Source organism: Mesocricetus auratus, unplaced genomic scaffold (genome assembly GCF_017639785.1).
Source record: "Mesocricetus auratus isolate SY011 unplaced genomic scaffold, BCM_Maur_2.0 Super-Scaffold_100007, whole genome shotgun sequence".
NCBI classification, from domain to species: Eukaryota; Metazoa; Chordata; class Mammalia; order Rodentia; family Cricetidae; genus Mesocricetus; species Mesocricetus auratus.
This window is the reverse complement of record NW_024429191.1, coordinates 52,131,280-52,154,319: the sequence shown is the minus strand read 5'-3', so window position 1 is coordinate 52,154,319 and position 23,040 is coordinate 52,131,280. Positions and strand designations below refer to the sequence as shown.

The window sequence follows — 23,040 nt, the reverse complement described above, 5'->3', positions numbered from 1 at the left end:
CACTAGAGTAGATCAGTGATTTAGTAAAAAGTATGTTTTTAATAAAAATTACAAAAGCTTCCAACATTCATACTAATCATAATTCAAACTAATCATAATTTTAAAGTCTCCCAAAACTTACTCTATTATCATTTTAAGGTATGATGTGTACTAAATGACGTAAGACAGTTGTAAAATGACAGTTACCATCTTTCTGCTTATGTGAAGTACCCAGAGTGGTCAAAATTGGAGACTAAATGTAGAAGAGTGGTTGCCAGAGGGGAAGACAGATGGGGTTATGATTTACTCAGTACGGAGTTTCAGTTTCGCAGGAAGAAAAGCAACCTGGAGGCTGGGTGCACAGCCATGTATTCTCCACAGTTTTGAGCTGTGCTTCCAAGTGATTAAGATGGAGGTTTCTGGGGTGGTGAGATGACTCAAGAGGTAACAGTGCTTCCTGCCAAGCCTGACGACCTGAGCTTAATTCCTGGAACTCGTATAGTAGAAGACGAGAACCAACTCCTACACGATGTCCTCTGACTTCCATATATGGCATGACTTCAACTATGGCATGTGGCCTCCATCCCTCCTACACACCACACACACACACACACACACACACACACACACACACACACACACACATACACACAAATAAATATTTTTGAAGAATGTTAAAGGTGGTAGTTTTTTGGGTGATACATCATTGTGGAAGAGGGGGCAGAACAATGAGGGAGCCAGAGGCTGGGTTGGCCTGCTGCAAAGCAGTGTTTTCTGAGTGTGACAGCACTGGTGTGTGTGTGTGTGTGTGTGTGTCACAGTGGCTGTGGCAGCATGTACAAGATCTACATAAGATCGAGCCAACCAAAATGCCAGCATGAGTAGGGGAGGAGCCCACAAAGCCCCACCCATAGCTGAGGAGCTCTTGGCAAGTGATGGCCACCAATATGACCCCTGATGGGCTGCCAGCCTTGTCTATATAATGAGTTCTGAGCCTGCTATAGTGAAACCCTGTCTCCAAAAAACAAAAAGAGTACATGAAATTGGAAGGGAGAAGTGGTAGAGAAATATGAGAGGTAATGAAAGGGTAAGAGTTAAAGTTGGATTTAATGAAGAATGTATTATATATATAATATATAAATGCATTATATTTCTGTATTATATATATTATATATATGAAACTTTTCCAAACAATAAATACAGCATACAACAAACATACATGAAGAAAACATTCTCCTAAACAGTGCCCACACTTACAATTTGGCAGACATCTAGTTGAAAACTCTTGTGCTTCTAATGTCAGACAGTTTCTAAAGTACCTAAACAAATTTAGACAACAGCAAGCTTGCATTTCCTGCAAGTGAAGAACAAAGGCGTGGCTGATGAACTGCACAAGGGCTGTGGTGTGGAAGGGTGGACCCACCTTCCTCCACCATAACAAAACAAAGGAGAATCAGAAGAGCAGGACAAAATGCCCTAGGACCAGAGGCTGGGTAAACATATCTTCTCTGGAACTGTCAAGCTTTCTCATCAGTGGCAGGCACACATGTGTCCTGCATCCTGGAGCAGTGTCTATCTGGCCTGCCTACTTACTGACCCTATCCTTGGGGGAATGAAGAACTCAGTTCATACCTCTAGAGCAGTGGTTTTCAACCTTCCTAATACTGCAGCCCCTTAATACAGTTCTTCATGCTGAGGTGACCCCCACCACCATAAGATTATTTTCTTTGCTACTTCATAGCTGCAATTTTGCTACCGTGATGAATCATAATATAAATATCTGATATGCAGGATGATCTTAGGTGACCCCTGTGAAAGGGTCATTCGACCACATACACACAAAGGGGTCATGACTCTCAGGTTGAGAACCACTGCTCTAGAGGGCAGGCACACATAAAACTGCTAGGTAGGGGCTGGAGAGGGCTCAGCCGGCATAAAGCTTTCTACATGAGCATAAGGACCTGAGTTCAGATCCCCAGCACCCAAGCAAAAAGGCCAGGTGTGGCCATGAGTGCTCATCTTCCCAGCTTGTGGGGAGGCAGGAATAGAAGGATGGGATCCCTGGGGCTTGTTGACTAGCCCATCAGGGAACTCCAGATTCTGTGAAAGACCATTTTCAAAAAGTAAAGGTTCTCAAAAACATAAGGTAGACAATGATTGATAAAGACACCCAACATCAGACTCTGGCCTACATACACACATCTGCACTACTGTACACATGCAGGTACACACACACACACACACACACACACACACACACACACATAACTGGAAACATCAACCTCCTACATATTCATAAGAAAGACGCCAATAGTGTTCCACAGTTGTAGAACCAGCATTCTTCATCCTTGGCTATGACATTCCACAGAGCCAAGCTGAGTCTGCCTCTGCTCATTAAGGGCAGGGTCAGAGGAGTCCTCGGTGACAGCTGCATATGACTTCATACAGAGAGGCTGCTAAGCCGGGCTTTCTCACTGAGGCCCATGCCACCAACACAGCAACAGCTGGGGTTCTGACACTGCTGGGCACTGCATCATGGTGTCTGGCTTACTACCCTGCTCTGAGAACTCCAGGAGTGAGGTATCATTGAGGCTAGAAGGGATTGCCCTGATACACTGCTGTGGGTAAACACCAATAGGATGGCCCAAGCCTCTGCTTCTCTGGGGTGCCTGCCATTTGGGGCTCTGAGAGATGGGGTCAGCCTTCCCATGCCATCAGGACAGGCAAGGCTCTGTCCTAAGGTCTGCTGATCCTCTTCACAGGCATCTACATACATCTCCATCTAAAAAACGAAGGAGGGTCTCTGAACAATAATGGTAGCAGGGTGCTTGGACATCAGTTGGAGGGCTATTCCCTAGAGTCTTCAGACCTTCCCATGAGTTGTGATCAAAGGGACAGATCTACTTACAAGACAAAATGAAACCAGGCATCCGACAGGATGGACTGCAGATCGGAGGGCCTCAGCAGAAAAATGGCAATGCCCTGGAGTCAACAGAAAAGAAAGGCTTTAACCCTCTTCCTGCCCTCACCCAAGGCTTTAGGAGATATGCTCCAGTGGGGATTCTGGTGGGCTCTCTGTATTTGACAGCTCAGCTAGTGTCCAGGGTGACCTGGAGGACATCACTGACACCTCACTGAGGGTGACCCCTCCAACAGGCTTCTCACTCCTGCCCCCAGAAACTATAGCTACCCACCAAGTGTGGCCTAATTTCCCAGCCTCTGAGCTTTTGTGTCTGCTTTTTCTTATGGTCTCCCTGTCCTGTCCTACTGTACTGATGAAGCTCCCATCCCTGCTCCCACTCCCAGACAAGTCATCTCCCTCCCTCTAAACACTGCTCTGATCCACCATACAGTCTAAATGTTAGTGCCCATTAGCTCCCTTACCAAGCTGAGCTTAAGAAAGGCAAATTCCCTTCATCCCTGTCACACATGCATCCCAGTGTCCCATATACAAAAGATTGATTCATTGGCTGGTTGAAAGGCTAAGCAGGTAGGTACCTGAGTGGGTGGGTGGATACACAAACAGATGGGGAAATGATTGAAAAGAGGACAGAAGTATGGTGCCGATGTTGTGTAGGATGTGTAATGGATGAATGAGTAACTGATAGATGATAAAAGGTGGGTAAAAATGGTAGAATCAAGAGGGAAGAATGATAGAGTGGTTTGAAGGATATATACATGGTGGACAACTCAACAGATGAATGGAATAGTGAATGGAGCCAATAGAATAGGCCTGTTTCACTCATTATTCTCTGTGCTATACCTTAGGACTCTAAGGCCTGGAAAGGAAATGTCTTCCTGAAACCCCTACAGTAGTGGCAACACAGGCTGGGATGGAAGCAGCCCTGCTCCCACCCTGCTGGCCTCAAGGGGCATTCTAGAATGGTAGAGAAACGTACTCACCTCTTTCACAGAGATGCACGTGGCCCAGATAAGAACAAACATCCTCCCTAGGAGTTGCAGCCAACTCATCTTGTGTGTCAGGGCCAAGGGGTGTGGGAGGGCCTGGGGAGTAAGGGAAGAAGATGGTAAGGGTGAGGAATGGGGAGGGAAGGACACCAGCTCTGGAGGAATCAAGCTGTATATGCATCCTGGGCCTTCCAGATGGACCAGAGGTCACTATGGAACCTTGTCTCTGGCCCTGCCTGCCCCTCAATGAGAACCCAGAACTTTGCAGTGAGAGGGACAATGCTCTATTTTCTAACAACACCATTACATGGTTTTCTCTGACCACATCCACTACCAGACACTCAACGGGGCCTCCTCCCATAGTTCAGTGAAGTCAAGACTCAGCACTCCACTAGCAGATGGGAAACTGAAGCCTAGAGTAGTGGAGAAGTCTGACCAAGTAACCTCTCCTCCACCCACCTCCTGTGGGCCTCACAGCAGACACCGTGTTTTCTAGACCCACATAGAAGGCCGGGGAAGGCCCCAACTCTCTCCCAGTATGAATCTCCCTAGAACTGTTCCACCTACAGCTTGGCTAACTAGTCTGTTCACTGGAAACTTTAAGAAAAGTTGGACAACAGCATGAAAATTCCTTAGCCTCTCTGGGCCTCAGCTTCCCCATCTCCACATGAGACAGTTCCAAGATCCTCCACCTCAGAACTTCCTACCCACTAACCCATCCCTAGGACCCCCATACCTCATCCTCCCGGGGACGGTAGTAAGAGACGAGGGTCAAGGTGATGTTGTAGAAGAAATAGAAGCAGAAGGACAGGAAGAACATGTACTTGGCAAACTTCTTCCATTTCATATGCAGAAGCGTGTGCAGGGGCTCCAGGGTCAGCATCTCATGCCGATTCTGGGGATAGAACACCCGTGGAGATGAGGCAGGCAGAGAGGGACCATTTTCAAAGGACCCATCAGGAGCCCAGAGTCAACAGGGACAGTGACTCTGGGCTCCAGTCACTGGGAGCAATGAACTGGCTAATGGAAATGTTGGAAGAGTAACTCCCAGCTCCCATGGGTCCCATGGGGCAGTCAAATGCTATGTTTGGGGGCAGCTTCTGGCTGAAAGAGCTGAAGCATAGTAGGGACTGAAACTAGAAAGGGGTTGCAGTATCCCTGTGACCTTAGGATGCCTCATGAGCCTTTCTTGGCTTCACCTCTTTATCTATACCACAACCATTACCCACCCTGCCAAACAGGCTGCTGTGAGGGCCCAGGGAGCCTCTGGGGGTAGGACTGTTGATAAAATACAAAGGATGGAGCCTGGCCCTCTGCCTCACTCACCCCAAGAGCTGACAACTGTCTGAGCTGATCCTCCAGCCTCACTAGCCTTCCCTCTCCCACCTCCTCCTAAAAGGATCCCAGCTGCTCTGGCTAGTGAGCACTTCACATGCACTCAAGCCTAGAGGAAGAAAGGGCTCCAAACCAGAACACATAGATGAGTTAGGATAAGAGATCAATACCACACAGCTCTTCATTGCCTCTAAACTGCCAGGGATTCTGAAGCCAGCCCCTTACCACCCTTAGCTCTATTATTCATTGTTGGCCAGAAGCAAAAGAGCTAGCTTCTGCTTGGGCCATACCCTCTATGCCAGATTCCATCAAGACAAATCACCAATATAGGGCTTAGGGTACTCTGGCACAATTCCTCCCAGGGTCCTCAAGTCCTGGCCTGGGGTCCACCCCTCACTCCTTGTTCCTGCCACCTGCTTGGGAGACCCACGTCAATGTTGGTGTTGTAGACGATGATTTCCAGCACAGAGTTATCTGTCGTGGTGTCTACATTGGTGAGGTCATAGAGTGAGGATGACACAGGCCCATAAGCCCAGTCCGTGAACTTCCTGGACAGGCTCCGGAGAGGCTTCTCCTTGATCTCACGACTGAGGATGTACTTCAGGATCTGGAATGGGAAAAGGGACAATGGGATTTGTGAACAACAGGGCTAGACCAGCCAGACGCAGGTCAACCCAGACCTACCAAAAATAGTATGAGTGCCACCTCTACCTGGAGCCATGACCCTGGGTTCCAGCTGTGTCTGTGAAATGGGAGTAAAGTTCACAGTTCTGCCTTCTCACAGAGTGTAAAAGCCCTTTGCACACTGCAGAAAGCCAAACCATCGGCTGGTGGGTCTCCAAACCAACTGGGCTCCAGTTCAGTAAGGAATCCAAGAACTGACCATTTTTAGAAGTGATCCATGAGGCTTGAACTTGAAGCTCTTGGTTTCTCTGCTCTTCCATTCCACCCTCAGTCTAGGCTTTACAGCCAGGCTCATCACTCTGGATAAGCTGTGACATCAGGCAGCAGCATTCACAAACAGGCCTGTGGAGCCCACTCTGTAGATCAGTGGTCCTCAAGCTCTACTGTATTTTAGGGTCTCTGGGGAGTTTTTTGGAACACAAAGCCAACTACTAAAACTCCAGATGCCGGGAGAAACTTGGAGAGCATTTTGAGAAGCTCTGGGTGGGTCCTCTGAGGGGATGGGGGGCACCACTCTCCATCTCACCACTTCCTGAAAGCTAAGCCATCGATCACCTTAGATTGGGAATAGAGCATCCAGGGACATGAACCCACAACCCAACAAAAGGGATCTGTTGGGAGAACAACATCTGTGTGTGAATCTCTCAATTCCTCCTGCATCTCCCATCAGCCAGGCAGATAATTCCTACACCCCAGTGAGTAAAAGCCCCAAGGGCAGGTCTGTGGCTTCAGCATTGCTGTGTCCTCCACTCCCAGTAGGGCAGCCACCTTGGGTGACTTCCAGGAAAGTTTTCCACAAAGCACTGAATAAAGGAGAGGACCCAGGAACCTCCTAGTGGGTACCTCCCTATCCTCTAGAGCAGCTGATCTCAACCTGTGGGTCAAGCAAGACCCCTTTGGGGTTGCCAACCACATATATACATTGCAATTCAGAACAGAAGCAACACTAAGGTTTTGAAATAGCAACAAAATAATTTTATGACTGAGGGTCATCACAATGTGAGGAATGGTATTAAAGGACTGCAGCATTAGGAAGGTTGCGAACCACTGCCCTCGAGCATAAGAGGTCCCAGAGCCATGCCTCCTCAAGATGCATCTCCCCTAGGCTGGGTAGCAGGGAGTGCGAATGAGACAGTGTCGTGCAGGGAAAAGCTCATGGAAGAAACTAGACCCACAAATATCCTCTAGCTCTCCTCAAAGCCCCTATAAGCTATGACCCTGAGTGGCAGGATGGGGTGAGAGGATCAGATATACAATTCTCCCTTTGTTAAAGCCATTTTCCATCTCCTCCTCCCCCACAAGGGAATAAAAGGGTCCCTTGTGAGCTCCAGCTCCAGCCTGACCTAAGAACAGCTGACTAGGAGAAGTAGAAGGGCACACAGCCGGAATTGCTCAAAAGATGCCAACCATCCAGTATCCTCCCACAGCCTCTCAGGAGCCATAGTCCACACACACACACACACACACACACACACACACACACACACACACACACACACATACACGCACACAAAGATCCATCCCCTGAGAAGAAACTTGATCTTATCTAAGCCACAGATGCAGCCACAGATAAACAAAATACATCAGCCTGGCCCAATTGATTAGCCTAGAGTTCTTTGACCACATCACACAGGCAAAGGGCCCATATAGCCACATTCTGCTGGAGAAGAGGCCTGATCAACAGACTAAGGTCCTTCTATTGCCAGGGAGCGGAAGCCCATTGGCTGTGAACTCAGAGCAGCCATTCTGGAACCACTGCCCACAGAAGAGACAAGCCTGAAGGACAGACACACAGTCTGTGGTTGAGCATCACCACTAAGGAATGCTCAACCACACCTGAGATATTGCATCACTTTGGCTTTAGGGACTCTACAAGCTGGCCCCACCTAGGAAGTCCCAGGAAGAGAGACTGAACTCTGGAGCACAAGACGAATGTCCTAAGGATGAAGCACAAGCTGGATCTCACAGAGTCACCACTGCACTTCCAGACCTAAGCTAGGGTTGAGGCTGGAACCTGTGGGATCCTCAGACAAGCTCCAGGCTGTCAGAGTGACAGCTGTGCTTCCCCAGCCCCCACACCCGCTGTAGAGCCCCACCTCAGCCTTGCCCATCTTGGCAGCCAGCTGCAGTGGCGTGAGGCCATCATTGTTACGCATGGTCTCCAGCTCCCAGTTGCCACTCCTCAGCAGGATCATGTCATACATGCGCTTAACAAAGTCATTCTGGGTCTTGAAGTCCTCAGCCACTGTCACCAGTGCGTGCAGGATGTTGTTTCCCCGAGAGTCCTGGGAGGTGATGTCCGTCTGCTCATTCTCCATCAGCAGCTGCACAATCTCAGGCTGGTTGGTACACGCTGCCAAGGCCAAGGGTGTCTCACCTGGGGAACGGAGTGTCAGAGCTCAGTCCTTTCATAGGCCAAAAGCAATAGCCTCCAGGTCCCATGGCCGGAGTCCCAGACACTGACTATCACATCAGCCCTGACCCCTGAGCTTCCCTGACCACCTTCCACCTGCCCTTGCTCAGTGAAGACTGAAGCAAGGTCACACTAGTAGCCACCTGCTCTCCCTGCTCCCCACTGACTCTCCAACACTCTGCTCAGCAGAGGAGCAGAACAATCTAGGTCCCGGCTTACCCAGGACTAATTCCAGTACAACCAGAAAGCCTTATGTGCTTTGGCCTCTCATCCTCTCAGCCACACCCACACCTTTTCAGGAGGAACTGCCTCCTTCTTCCAACATGGGACATTTTCTAACCTCGGGGCCTTGGCGTAAGCTGTTCTTGCGTCCTGCAGATAGTCGGCATTGCTTATCCCCAGTCTTTGTTCAGATCCCACCTTTTCACTAACTCACTTTAACCACCCTACTTGAAATTTAGAAACTCTTCCACCCACTCCTGGTTCCTCTTCCTCTGTTTTACTCCTACTGTGCCCTCTCTTCATTCCACCCAATGAATGTTTCTCAACACTGACTGTAACTAGGTCCGATGCTGGGTGATGAGGATGCAAGAATGACTGAGCAAGAAGCTGTCCTCAAAGATGCCCAGACTCATCTAGTCCTGCTGATTAGAAGCCAGTGTATAAGAGTGTTTGCCGCACAAGCATGAGGAAATCAGTTCAAACCCCCAGCACCCATGTAAAAAGATGGGCATGGTTGCTACGGGGACAGAGACAAGCAGTTGGCAGGGGCTTACTGACCCCCAGCCTAGCTTCAGGTTCAGTGAGAGACTACCTCAAGGGGAAAAGATGAAAAGTAATAGAGGAGGACAGCAGATGGCCTCTGGCTTCTGCATACACATGCACATACACCTCACATACAAACCATACATACACAAAAAAGAGAGAGAAAGAAAACAGAGCAGAGCAGTGACAGTCAGGCCCAGGAGAGCTTCCTAATTGCCTGCCCTTACTGTGATGGTGGTAATGTATTTACAACAATAACAGAATTGTACACTAAAGTGGGTAGGTTTCACTATACCTAAATTATACCCAGAGAATCCATAAAGGCAATGTGAACATTGTCAGAAGTGGGGGAAAGGCATTTGTGTCTTTCCTCCCAATAACACACACACACATACACACACACACACACACACACACACACACACACACACACAGTCAATAAAGCTAAGAGGTTGTGAAGGAAGGACATTATAGGCATTATAGCCAAGTGTACAGGAAGTTTCAGAACCTCAAGTTTGCATGGTGCTTCTGTAAGGACATCTATCTGGCACACACAACACAACTGCAACTGCTTTAGGGTTTCTGACGGGTCAAGGGTTCTCCCCACTGACTCTGCCAGTCTGTACAGAGTATAACCCATCTGTTTTACTGCTCTAGGACAGGTCACTTTCCTCCTCATTCAACGGAACTGTGTTCTACACACACACACACACACACACACACACACACACACACACACACACACACACACCACCCAAAGTCTTTGTTCCCTGCAGATGTGACCCCTTCTGTGACCAGATCACACTGACAGGCTCTTCCACCCCAGTGGGCCTCTCTGGAGGTGGCACCAGTGAACCCTCTGGGATGGGTCAGCACCAACCCAGTTTCTGATCCACAGAGAGGACCCAGTCTTGCAGCGCACCCATGTGGAGCTCAGGGCAAGAGACCCCTTCTCCTCTCCCCGTGCCCCACGATGTCACCTACCGAAGTAGAAGCCTTCATGCTGGTATTTGGGGTTGAAGAAGACACCCTTGGCATGTGCGTTGACATCAGCACCTGCTGCTATTAGCACTGCAGTGATGTCTCCCTGGCGCCGCTCAATGGCAATGTTCAGTGCCGTCTGCCCTGCAAACAGAGCTGGCATGGGTGCCCAAAGGCCTGGGATAACCTAAGCTGATCTTAGAGCCCCTGGGCCCCAGGTAGCAGTAGCTGACTGAAAACACAAAGGATGTAGATACCATGTGGGGGACACCATGTTGGTGGCCAGTTGGATTCTGGGAAAGGAAGGACCAGTAATACCCCTCCATGGAAAAAAAATAGGGCAAGGATGCCCACAACCTCCTGCAAGCCTAACAACAAGGACTTGGTGGAGAAATCAAGAGGCTAGGGGAGGTTGAGAAGGAAGAGGATTTGTGATTAGGACAGAAAAGCTTTACCACAGGTATGAATAAAGTTGATAAATTCACTCTCTCAAAAATGTGTTTTTAAAAAAAACCTCTCCAGTGTGGGATCCTAGGGGCATCTAGGAATTGACCATGAGCAACAGACTCCATCCTTACCCTCAGAAGGTTCTGCTAGGCAGGCCTAGTGGTCCAGACCCATAGTCCCAGCTACTCAGGAGGCAGGGGCAGGAAGATCACAAGTCCAAAGCTACCTGGACTGTGGAGTGAGTTCAAGACCAACCTGAACAACTCAATGAGACCTTAGCTCAATTAAAAAAAAAAAGAGCTGGAGATATAGCTCCATAGTAAAAGCACTGTCCTGGACCACCACCCCAAAATTAAAGGGATCTTATCTTGTGCCAGCAGTGGGAAGATCATAGGACCCTGAACTACAAACAAGAAGAAAGAGAAGTACAGAAAGAGATTGGGAGGGGAGAAAAGTCGGGACAGGGGTTCCCACCCTCCTCCATGGTGCCATGACTTTCCCTTTTGAAAGTCTGTAGAGTTCAAACAAAGACTCAAGACTCCTTTCCCCATATAGAGGGCTAAAGACTGAGCTGTTTACATCTCCCAACATGTCAGCAAGATGACTGCTCATGAGCTGACCGCTTCTGCTAACTGTGACAAGCTGGTTACTGACTCCAAAGACTCAGGATGTGGCCTATTAACTGCTCACAGTGGGTGTCCTGGGCAGGGAAACAAGGCCATAAACTATATCTCCTAGTTCCACTTACAAAGCAAGCCACAAAACCACACTGAAATGGGACCATGTACAATGTTGGTGACTGCAGCACTGACTGCTACCTTTACTGCTACCTTTACTGCTACCTTTACTGCTACCTTTACTGCTACCTTTACTGCTACCTTTACTGCTACCTTTTCTGGCCCCTACCTGGCTCTCTAGCCTCATGCCCAGGCCTCTGTCTGTTTATGCTTGTTTGCTCTGTGGTTCCTGGGGATCTAAGTGTCTTGTACATACCAGAGAAGCTCTTCTCAGCTGAGCTACATCCCCAGGCCACCCAGTCTTCCTACTGTCAGATTCACCAGGCCTGTGCCGGTCCTGGGGCTCTTCCCCTGAGCTTGCTCTGTATTTCTCCCATCAGGTACGCTCTGGGTCAAGTCACCACTTTACAGTTGCTCGCCCCAGTCACTCCCTGTCACACTGCATCGTCGTTATCTTCAATCCTGACATAGTCTGTCTGAAGTCGCCTTTTTAGAGCATCACGTTTCCTGACTTGTCCACCCCGGCTCAGCATTACTCACAGGGAAAAGGAAGGATGAGAAGCGTGTCTGCTGCATTTGGCCTCTTTCATGGCCAAGATGCCTCTGTGTAGCAAGACTGGCCCGGCTCTGCAGCCACACCCACCTTGGGAAATCCCAACCTCTGTCCCTTGCCCTTAGGTTGCCTCTGCCTGCGGGTACCTTCATAGGCCTCTTCCGTGTACTCAGCGTTGATGAACCTGTCTAGGATGTCGTTCTCTTCAGCGAAGGCAAGCAGAGTCCGCACGATCTCTTTGGTGTTGGGGTTGATGTTGAGCAAAGCCTTCATCAGGCAGGTCTTCCCCGTGTCCGAGGCTGTCAGCTTGTGCATGAGGAAGTCTGCAGATGGAGTCAAGGATAAAGGCAGGAACGAGAAGAGCTGGCTGGCCTGGGCCTCGCAGACAGAACAGGGTGTAGGAGCTGCAGCCTTGCACCTCAAAAGCACTCCCCGTATCCTGCGCAGGAGGGCCCCAACCCTGTACTACATGACACTCTTCCTTCCTCTCCCCAGCCTCCCCTCCAGCTCCCTCCCTGGTCTGCTGTTCATGGTTACCCCCTATGAAAGGCTACTCCAGCTTTCCCCCCCCCTACTCTTAGACCTTTGTACCTTCTCCATGAATGGGAGACAATGTCACCAGCTGCCTGGCTTCCCACTGCCCGTGTTTGTGCTGAAATCTCCATCCTCTCCCTCCTGGTGGTCTAAAAATTAACTCATCACCCATCAACCTGCTCCTCACCTTAATCCCCAGACAGCTATGAACCCCCAAATCCTTCCATTCCTGTCAATGACTGGGGAACTCCCCAAGACTCTTCCCCCTCTCCTAGGCCTGCTTCAGGGTCCCAAGGCTGTTTGAATAGCAACTCTCTCCAGATTTACTCCACCCCATAGCCAGACCATGCCCTCTGTCTGCCTAAACCTATCCATGACTCCCTGTGTCCCTCCAAGCCAAGCTCACGGTTGCTATGCCAGTACCTAAGGAAAGTGTCTCATGCTCAAGTCCCATAGGAGATGGATCAGGGGCCAAGCCAAACCAACCAGGGTCCCCAGGGTCTGAACCCTGTACCAGGGCCAGGCACTGACCAGGCACATCCAGGCCACGGCGCCGTTTGCAGAGCTCTTGAAGCTCCTGTAGCAGGTCCCGCAGCTCCCCCACGCAGCCCTCGGATACAGCGGCAAAGATGCGCTTCTTCAGCCGCTTCTTCTTCTGCCTCTGCTCTTCTTTGGCCAGGTTTGCACTAAGACCAGAAGGCACCACGAAGTCACCCCACATTCGCCTTGACTCCCCCCCCTTCCCCTCCACCAACAGAGCTGCTGGCCTCCAGGCCACTGCTCCAACTCCTATGCCTCTCATGTCTTTGGGGATGCCCGTGTTTGTGTTCGGTGTTGCCTGATCAGGTTCCCCTTCCAATCTATGTGTAATCACATTGATCAGAATATAACTATATACACACGAGGATGATCAAGAAGGATGGATGCCTATTGTAGCCATTACCTTGAACTATGGAACTAAGGAAAGAGAACGCTCCCTTTCATCTCCTATCTGAACTTTTCCATCTATCCCTCCCTGTCCCGTACTCCAAGCAGACCATTGCTGTATGTAATGTGGGTGTACTGACTTTCGTTCGTATGTGCTCTTAGAAAAATGCATACTGATGTTCTATGTGAATGGATTTTAAGTTTATATACTTGTGTAACTTGTGCAAAAGTTCTTATTCTCCTGTGCATTGTTTTGTAATGAACAAATATCATCAAATAATTTACTGATATTTCACTCCTCTCCACAAAATGTCACATGCCACAACCATGGCTCAGGCCTTTAGGTGTTTGTCCCAATCACCAGAGCAGATGGTCTCGTTGTCTTTCTTGTGCAACCCATCCCTGCAATAGCTCCCCATATTGAGAATAGTGAGACAAGGGGGAGGGTCACACTGACCTCGGACTATTGGGGTTGGATGGGGTCTCTGTCACATCATCCTGAGGAGACTGAGGGGAGTCCATGTCATCACAGTTGCCAGAGATGCTAGAGATGGAGGAGAGGGAAGAAAGCAAGACAAATTCAGAAAAGTATAGTGCTACCATGCCCAGCTTTGTGTCCAGGCCAGCAGCCAGTACTCACCACTGCCGGATGTTGGAGTCCATTGGCTTGGAGAAGATGGGAGGAGAGGTCTTGGTGACTGTGGGATTGGGCTCAAACCCTTCTATCTCCAGGAAGAAGTGTGCACTGAGGAGACACCCAATCAAGGCCATTAGAGCTGGGGCAGGCCCTATGTGTCCTGCAGCCTTGCCACAGAGGACCCACCCATACTGAGTCCTCAGCCTATGTCCATGTGTCCTAACCTAGTCTTTGGGGATGGAGAAGAGCCTGGGTTCTAAGCTGAGCCTGGATGACTCTTGTCTCTAAAAATACCATGTGGATGGACCCAAGAGGCTCACTGAGGATGGCCCAGCACCTGAGGATCTGCAGCTGTTTCCAGGTATACGGCCTTTCAAAGATGGAACAGGAGCTGAGCTTCTCATTGCCATCCAGCTGTTCCTACAACCTACACCTGAAGGCAAAGCCTTCTAACAAGGCTCCCCAGATTCAAATCCACACAGGCCTTCCAGCAACTTAAGGGAAAGGGCCAGAATCACCCTGGCTGCCCTCATTGCCCATTAATCCCTTTGTCAGAATAGAAAGTGAACTGAGAAATCTAGTCTAGAGCAGGTAGAACTCAAAGGTCTGGCAACCTAGGCTGAGTATCCCCCACCAAGAAGAAAAACCCAGATTAGACATGGACATATATGCCCCTAATCTCCTCACTCAGGATGCTGAGTCAGGAAGATCATAGGTTTAAGGCTAGCCTGTGCTACATAGCAGGACTATCCCTTAAAAAATAAAATATAAGATATATCATGTGAGAATGGCTATTATCAAGATAACAGGCAACACCAAAGCATGGCAAGAACGGGGCTTGGTGAGAAAAGAACCTTTACATGTTGCTGTAGTGCAGCCTCTGTGAGAATCAACATTGAGGCACCTCAGAAAATTTAAAATAGAACTTTCATATGATTCACCTATACTGTCTATAGTATAAAAGTCTACAGTAGAAAGAACCCTACAAGGATACCTGCTCATCCATGTTTATTGCATCACTATTCACAATAGCCAAGTTACAGAGTCAGCCCAGCTGCCCACCCACAGATGAACAAATAAAATATGGTATTTTATAAAATGGTGTTCTATTCAGCCATGAAGAATGAGGTTCTGTATCATTTCTTGGAAAATGTATGGAACTGGAGATCAGCCTGCTAAGTAAAATAAGCTGGGCTTAGAAACACAAAGTATCATCTTTTTTCTCATTTGTGGAAGATAGAAAAATAAAACTACACGTGGGAATGCTAGGAATAGAGAAGAATAATGATAAAAGTGGGCAAAAAAGCAGGCAAGACGGATCAGCAGTCAAGAGCACTGGCTGCTCTTCCAGAAGGCCCAGGTTCAATTCCCAGGATGCACATGGTGGCTCACAACCATCTGTAACTCCAGTCCTGTGGGATCCTGTACCCTCCCTCTTCTGGCTTCTGTGGGCATTTCACACATAGTGTACAGACATACATGTAAGCAAAACACCCATACACATAATAAGTATATACTCATACACAAATAAATGAATGTTCAAAAACTATTTTTCAAAAAAGAAAAAGTAACAAGAGGGGAGAATATATCAAAGTTCGTTATGTGCATTGCATGAATGCCATAATGAAGCCCCTAACTTTGTGCAATTGATATATACTAGCAAAAAGAATAGATTAAAACATGCAAAAGAAAGGAGGAGAGGCCCAGGAAACATTACCAGGCAGTAAAGGAGAAAGACAAAGCCATAATCAGCTTTCTCCTCAGGCTTCAAAAGAATGGTAGACACACATTGGTACTCTGACCAAGACACTCCAGCCACAGCCAGCCACACCCACAAAACCAGATAGACATGACCTTGAACACCACGGTCACACACTAGGAGATGAGTCTTCCAGTAACACTAAGGTGAAGAACAGCTGAGGGTGAACTCAGTTGCAGCTGCCACAGCATAGCTGCTGCTAGTCATGTGACCCATCGAGAATGCTGGCCCTCTGACTGCAGGCACACAGCATTCCTTAACACCTTTGCTGCCTGAGTTTTTCCTGGGCCCAGAATGGAGGATGTTCCAAATCGCAGTTTCTCCCATCTCAAGTTTAGAAAGAAGAGCAACAGGGTGTGACCCCAGTCTAAAGGCGAGGCATCCGAGGCTAAGGATGAGTAAGCACCTCCCCCAGGGCAGACTCAGTCAGCCATAGAACCTGATTCCTGCTGTCCAGGCTAACAACTGACAGTGATGCATACTGCTCTGTTCTCAGCTTAGTCCGCTGGGCCTGCTTCCAGCTGAATCCGCTGCAGGGGTTAGCTAAAAGGAGGCTACCCAATCAGGGCAGGCAGGAGAATCCTGGCTGGCCTGAGAAGTCCTTCTCCTCACTTCAGGCACAGATAAGCCTAAAGCTCACAATAAATCCATAAATGGGGTGGAGGACGCATTGGCCTTCCCCCTCCTGGCTTCTGACCACCAAAGAAGAGCCTTCTGCCGGGTATGGTGGCTCACACTATGGAGCACTCTGGAGGCTGAGGCAGCGAGATTGTTCAAGGCTGGTCTGGGACACAGGTAAGAACCTGATGAGGGGAATGGGGAAAGAAAAGGAGAAAAGGGGAGTGGGGGAATCTATCCTTACCTAAAAGCAAATATTTCAAAAGAGAAGAAAAATATTTAAAGAAAGAAGACAAAGGGTTAGAAAGTTTGGGTTCTCGGGTATACAAATGGACTTTGGACTCCCATCCAACAATGAGAGATGCACTCTCACCCTGAACTCTTGGGGGAGGGTCTAGGCCCTGCCCTGGATGAAATGACAGACTTTGGACACCACCATGGAGGGCCTCACCCCCCCTGGGGAAATGAGGGGATATTGGGGGGGTTGGTGGGAGGGCACGGGAGGAGGGGAGGGAAACGGAGAGGGACCTGGAACTGACTTGTAAAGCAACCTTGTTTCTAATTTAAATTTATATATATATATATATATATATATATATATATATATATATATATGTATATATATATATATATATAAAGACCAGGAAAAAAAAGAAAGTTTGGGTTCTGGTCAAGTTCTGCATATGACTCTAGGTGGGCACTTTCCATCTTTGGACCAGGAATCCTCAGCTGATGTGATACTGCTTGGGTCAGATAATTGCCAGCCACGGCAACCCCAAGACCAACCACTTATGAGCTGTCTAGCTGAAGTTGACATTGGGGGTTATCCAGTCAGGTTACCACACCCTGAGCTACCATTCCAAAGCTTTCCTGCTCCACTATGGCAGCCTGACTCAGAGATTCCAAACACATCTATCTACTAGAGGTTCAGCCTCAAGACATCCTTGTTGAGAATTTCCAGATTTTCTCTAAACAGAAAGAGTCCTAAACCCACACCCATAAATTTTCTCCAAGAAAACCTGGTCTGGTCCTCCTTTAAGCCTACCCTGCCCTTGAGAGTGTGCCACTCAACAAATACTTATCAAGCTCCTACAGTGTGTGAGACACAGGCAGACTCCCTTTTTTTCCCAGATTTGCTACTCCAGTGGGTTGATCAAAACTGGCTTCAAGGTAAGACCAATACATAGCACAAATAGGCCATTTGGTTTTTGACTTTGAACAATACCCTGTTATTCAGTTGTATATTTCCCAGTAGCAGGGCCCATAATGGTACTATCTTTGATTTTCCAGAATCAACCTTGATTCCCTAACAGTGACACTGGTACTCAGAAGATCCCACTGCATGGATGTACGAAAGGATAGACAATGAGTGAGAAATATTCAAATGGAGGAAATAACGGCTGCTCAGTCAAAAGGACAGATGAGCTAATAGATGAAGAGTGGGTAGATGACAGAATAATGGATGGATGGATGATGGATAGATGGATAGATAATAAGTAATCAAGTAGGTAGATGAGGTGGAGAGGTCTGTGGATATGACCAATACTCAGACAGATAAACACAACCTAAACTGTCAATGGTGAGCCAGGTGTTGGTGGCGCATGCCTTTAATCCCAGCACTTGGGAGGCAGAGGCAGATGGATCTCTGTGAGTTCGAGACCAGCTGGTCTACAGAGAGAGTTACAGGACAGGCTCCAAAACAATATAGAGAAAACCCTGTCTCAAAAAAAAAAAAGCTGTCAATGGTGGAGGCCAAATCCTTCCTGTGATTGGCTGTGCTCCAAATTTCTGAAAGCTTTCACCTCCCCGCCCCTTCTCAGTCTCACACACAAGCTGAAGTGGGGTCTTTTGCCACTCCTCCCCTGAGCCCCTCTTCTCAAGAGATCAAGAATGGCACAGAAAGCCACATCATGTAAATATGTGGCACCCAAGCCTTAGCTGAGGGCCCCACGGAAGAAGGAAGGCACCATCTCACTGTGCTACGGCCTGGCTGATGCTGAGCCTCTGGGCAGCTTCCTCTGGCTCACACGCTCCCCTCGTTGCCTTGCCTGGTTCCTCATTTACTCCTCCACTTACTCAAAACTAATCAGTTTCCCCGTGTATGAAACTGAGGAGATAGGAAGGGGACAATCACCCTTCCAGAGACCCCTTCCTCCAGAGATGTCAACCAGGGCTAACACAATTGTCCCAGCTACCACATCTGTTTCTTTAAGGAGAGGCTGGTTGTAGGAGCACAAGAACAATGAAGGCTCTTATAATTGAGGACAGGAATTAGAGGCTCTGTGCTGGGCTAACTGGAACATGGTCTGTACATTGAAATATGCCTCTGGCTCCAGAAAAGCCCTGAAGCAGAGAGAAGAATAAGAAATACCTCCTGAGCTAGAAAGGAAGTCTGTCTTGGAAAAGGAAAGTTTGAAAGCCCAGAGAACATGATGTGGAGAGAGGAGTGATGACAGACGGACTAGGGAAGACCAGACGATTAGGCAATGGCCTAACTCGCCAGGCAGAGTCTGACACATCCCTGCCCTACTTGACACTACACAACCACATCCCACCCACCATCATAAGCATATGGTAAGGGCTGAACCACATGTCATCCCGGATCCTGCCTGTGCAGATGCTCATTGTTTATTGCTTTGGTCCAGGTCAAAGGGTGCAGCCTGGGTGTGGTTAACTCAGGTGCACAGACAACTGTATACCATTTCTCCACCATTTCTGTCACTTTTGAGAGACAACTCCAAGACCAGGAAGCAACTTAAAGCTTGTCTAGCCATCGGCTTTGACCCAAGAAATCCCCAAGTGTCTAAACTCCCCAAGGCCATCACTCTGACCCTGTATGTCCTCTTGCCTAGGGCCCAATAAGGAGGCCAATGTGGCAGCTACTCAAGGAATGGCATGATGGTTCAGGAAAGCTCCCAGGTCCAAAGATCTCTCCCCTCTGTAGACCCTCCTGCCTTCAGTTCTCCCATGAGTTCATGGCCTAATAGTTCATAATGACTGGCATTGCATTCTGTCTTCACATACAATTTATTCTTTTTTTTCTCTTTAGGCCCAAGTCTTATAGTCATTTCTAAGGGAAAGTCTCAAACCTTCATAGGAATACCCTCAGAGAGTCTGTGGAGCCACCACTTCAGGAGACAAAAGTCACACCTCATACCCTGGGCCAGGTAGTCATTTGGCCAGGATTGGGTGGTCTAGAACTAATCTCTTGAGCAGACACAAGCTTCCAAAAAACAACAACAAAAAAAAGCAGCTCAGCCAGGCCTGAAGGGGAAGAACTCAAGGTTTTCTTGAGAGCCTGTTCACAACCCTATCCCTTTCCTCTGGGAGTGGAAAGGAAGGAGACCCAGAAAGATGGGCCTTATTGGCCTAGGTCAGCTGTGTTTCTGTTACTTCCCGGATTGGTCCATGTAGATCCAGGGTGCCCCAACTCGAATGCCACCTGTCTCAGCTCCTCTCCTCCTAGCTTTCTTTCTTGAACTCCAGGATGGAAGCTTTGCCTAGTGTCATCTAGGCACCTCTTACTTCACACATGACCTTGGCTCACCACTCCTGTCCTTGCTCCTTTGGTGGGCTCTTGGCCAAGGCAACCCTCTGTCCTTCTAAGTTACCCCACCAGAAGAGTGTATCATCTCATTCTTCCTTCTCTCTTCTTGCCCCCAGAAGATCCCATGACTGACTCCACTCACATCCATCCCTTCCTCCATCCCTGACCACCCAGGCTCAGACCTTACCACCTATCTCCTGTTTCCCAACATCTTCCTCAAGGTCTCCCTGCCCCCAGTCTCCCTTCTAACATATTGTCCACATGAATCAATCTGAGCAACATTTCCAAAACTCCTATCTCTCTATACCCTCCTTCAGGAAATCACCTTGTGACTCCCCTACTCTCCTTGGGATCATCCGTGTACTTTAACAGATTCTCCCAAGACCTGGCCCTCATAGGACTTGTCTCCACGTGACCCTCGTGGCATCAGCTGCTAAAACTCCTTAGACCATGCTCTCAGCCTTCACTCTCACGTCCCACTGCCCCGCATACCCTTTTCCACCAGCTCCACCTACCGAAGCTCACTCTACTATCACCTCCTCTTATGAAGTTCTCCAGACTGCCCATGAGCTCGGAGAGACCTGTACCTCCTCAGTCCTCCTCTGTTGTAGCTTATTTTACTTACTCCAGACACTTGTCACATTCCCCTTTGTGTCCCCCACTCCAGGCTATGAGCAAGAGTGGGTGCTCTTTATCTCTGTGTTCAGGTGTCTGTCCCCTGACACACAGGAAACTTCAGTGATTCTGACTTTAACCAACAGACAGAAGAAACCAATTTCTCCAATGGCCCAAGAGGAGAGCTAGGGTGGGGGCAGAGAAGGCAGGGCAAATGAGCCATCCTAGACTATGGACCACCCTGGGTCCAGGGAAAACACAGTTGAACTAGCCTCTTGGTGTAACTTGACCCAACTGAGAAGTGCCCAGTCACCCAAAAAGATCAGCCATGGAGGTCTAAAGTCTGTTCTCTGTCCCAGCATCCTCAACCTAGAATCGAGACAAAAGCTCTCCAGCCCTGCCCAGCTCCCAGGAGCCCCATACTATTAAAGTCAGCACATACTGTGCACTGATCATCTTGTCTATGTCAACACAATGGCAATTAACTGTGTCTTGTAAGTTGGTGCCATTGTAGTGTCTTCATATAGAGATCCAGCTCAGCACAGCTATAGCCATCTCGGTCATAATCTCCATTTTCCCACCAGGTGACCCTACCATGCATCTGAAGCCCTATGAGACACACAGTCATTACAATAACTGAAGCTGTAAATGGGGCTGCACATCTGTAACACCAGCACTCAGAAGGTGGAGGATCATAAATTCAAGACTCCTTGGCTATGTATCAAGTACCTGACAAGCCTGAGAAACATAGCAAGATCCTATCTCAAAAGAAAATACTCAGGGGCTGGAGAGGTGGCTCAATGGTTAAGAGCACTGACTGCTCTTCCAGAGGACCTGGGTTCAATTCCCAGCACCCTCATGGCAGCTCACAACTGTCTGTAACTCCAAGATCTGACACTCTCACACAGATGTACATGCAGGAAAAACACCAATGCACAAAAATAACTAAAATATTAAAAGTACAGGCAGTGCTGGTGCACACCTTTAATCCTAGCACTTGGGAGCCAGAGGCAGGCAGGTCTCAGTGAGTTTGAGGTCAGCCTGGTCTATCAAGTGAGTTCCAGGACAGCCAGGACTGCTACACAGAAAAACCCTGTCTCAAAAATCAAAATAAAAGGAAAGAAAAGAAAATACTGAGCCAAGAGTATTATGTGCCCAGCCTGTTAACTGAGAGTGGCCATGAAAAAAACCAATATATTCTGGTTAGCTATAGCCATCTTTATCCAGCTTAATCCAAAACATCTACCTCCTTCCTTGCATGCCAGGATTTTCCTTTTATTCTGTCTCCCAAAACACACTTTTTTGGTAAGGTCCCAATAATTTACACTTTGCACAATTCAATACTGAATCCATCACAAAGTACCTTCCGCCTTCCCAGGTTTTCCCAATACAAACCATTATTCAGACTTGATTCCACAGTAGATTGAAAACCACTTGTGTATGTAAGAAAACAACATGTCCAGCCAAGGATCCAGACTACCTAGAACATCACCTACCTTTTTACTGCTATTCTCAAGAATGGCTTCAGCAGTCCTTACCCCTCCAAGAGCTTTCCTGAATGTTCTTTCAATTCCCCCATCCCGTCTAAGAAGACCCCATCCCAAACCAGACGCAGAGATTCACAACCAAGAACCAGGCCTAGTTCCAGAAATCCAGTCAAAGAGAGGGAGGAGAGAATATATGAGCAAGGGAGGTCAAAATCATGATGGAAAAATCTACAGAGACAGCCGAACCAAGCTCCATGGAAACTCATGAACTCCACACCTACAGTGGTAGAGACTCCAGGGGACTGAACTAGGCCCTCCATATATGGGAGACAGCTGTGAAGCTTGGACTATCAGAGGGGCCCCTGGCAGTAGGACCACAATACAAGTCTGATACATGAGCTAGCTTGTTGGAGACCATTCCCTATGGTGGAATGCCATGCTCAGCCTTAATGCATGGGAAAGGGGCTTGGCCCTGTCCCAACCTATTGTGTGAGACTTTGTTGACTCCTCATGAAAGCATTTACCCATGAGGAATGGACTAGGGGTGGGCTGGGGGAGAGGGTAAGGAGGGGTGGGAGGAGGGGTGGGAGGAAGAACTGTGGTTGGAATTTAAAATAAAATTTAAAAGAATAAATAAATTAAGTTGGGTGGTGGTGCTGCACACCTTTAATCCCAGCACTGGGCAGGCAGAGGCAGGCAGATCTCTTGTGAGTTCTAGGCCAGCCTGGTCTACAAAGCTACACAGAGGAACCCTGTCTTGAAAAATCATAAAAACAAAGAATAAATAATTTTCTAAAAGAAGACCCCCCTCCCTGTGCCATTCATGAAGACCTTAGCAAGCCTGCTCCCCATCCCCAAGTTATACGCAGTCTGTCATCAGGCCACCCCATGTGACACTCAGATTCCTGAGTCTATAGGAAACACGGGATCTCTGCAGTGGACGCCTGCAATGCCCCAGACTGTATAAAGCTCAGGCCCAAGGTTTCAGTCTCACCTCTTCTTGGTGGGGGTGAGGTCGGCCGGCCTCTTCTCTGTGAGCACAACGGAGTTCCCACTGGGTGCTGTGGTTCTTCGGCCCATGAGGGGCACCATCTCCTTGGGGTGAGCATTCAT

General features: G+C 48.4%; 1 protein-coding gene across 2 annotated transcripts in view; it reads right to left on the bottom strand.

Annotated features, from left to right (window-relative positions):
* The window catches only part of Trpv3 (transient receptor potential cation channel subfamily V member 3), a 32,259-nt gene extending 9,219 nt beyond the window's left edge, over window positions 1-23,040 (bottom strand). For both annotated transcript variants that reach the window (XM_013111577.3, XM_013111578.3), the window contains exons 1-11: window positions 22,922-23,040; window positions 13,905-14,009; window positions 13,722-13,808; window positions 12,869-13,023; window positions 11,950-12,126; window positions 10,070-10,210; window positions 8,004-8,284; window positions 5,654-5,830; window positions 4,625-4,783; window positions 3,883-3,984; window positions 2,888-2,961 (exon numbers count right to left, since the gene is read on the bottom strand). In XM_013111577.3, the coding sequence (XP_012967031.1) occupies window positions 2,888-2,961; window positions 3,883-3,984; window positions 4,625-4,783; window positions 5,654-5,830; window positions 8,004-8,284; window positions 10,070-10,210; window positions 11,950-12,126; window positions 12,869-13,023; window positions 13,722-13,808; window positions 13,905-14,009; window positions 22,922-23,040 (1,577 nt within the window). The remainder of the gene's footprint in view (window positions 1-2,887; window positions 2,962-3,882; window positions 3,985-4,624; window positions 4,784-5,653; window positions 5,831-8,003; window positions 8,285-10,069; window positions 10,211-11,949; window positions 12,127-12,868; window positions 13,024-13,721; window positions 13,809-13,904; window positions 14,010-22,921) is intronic.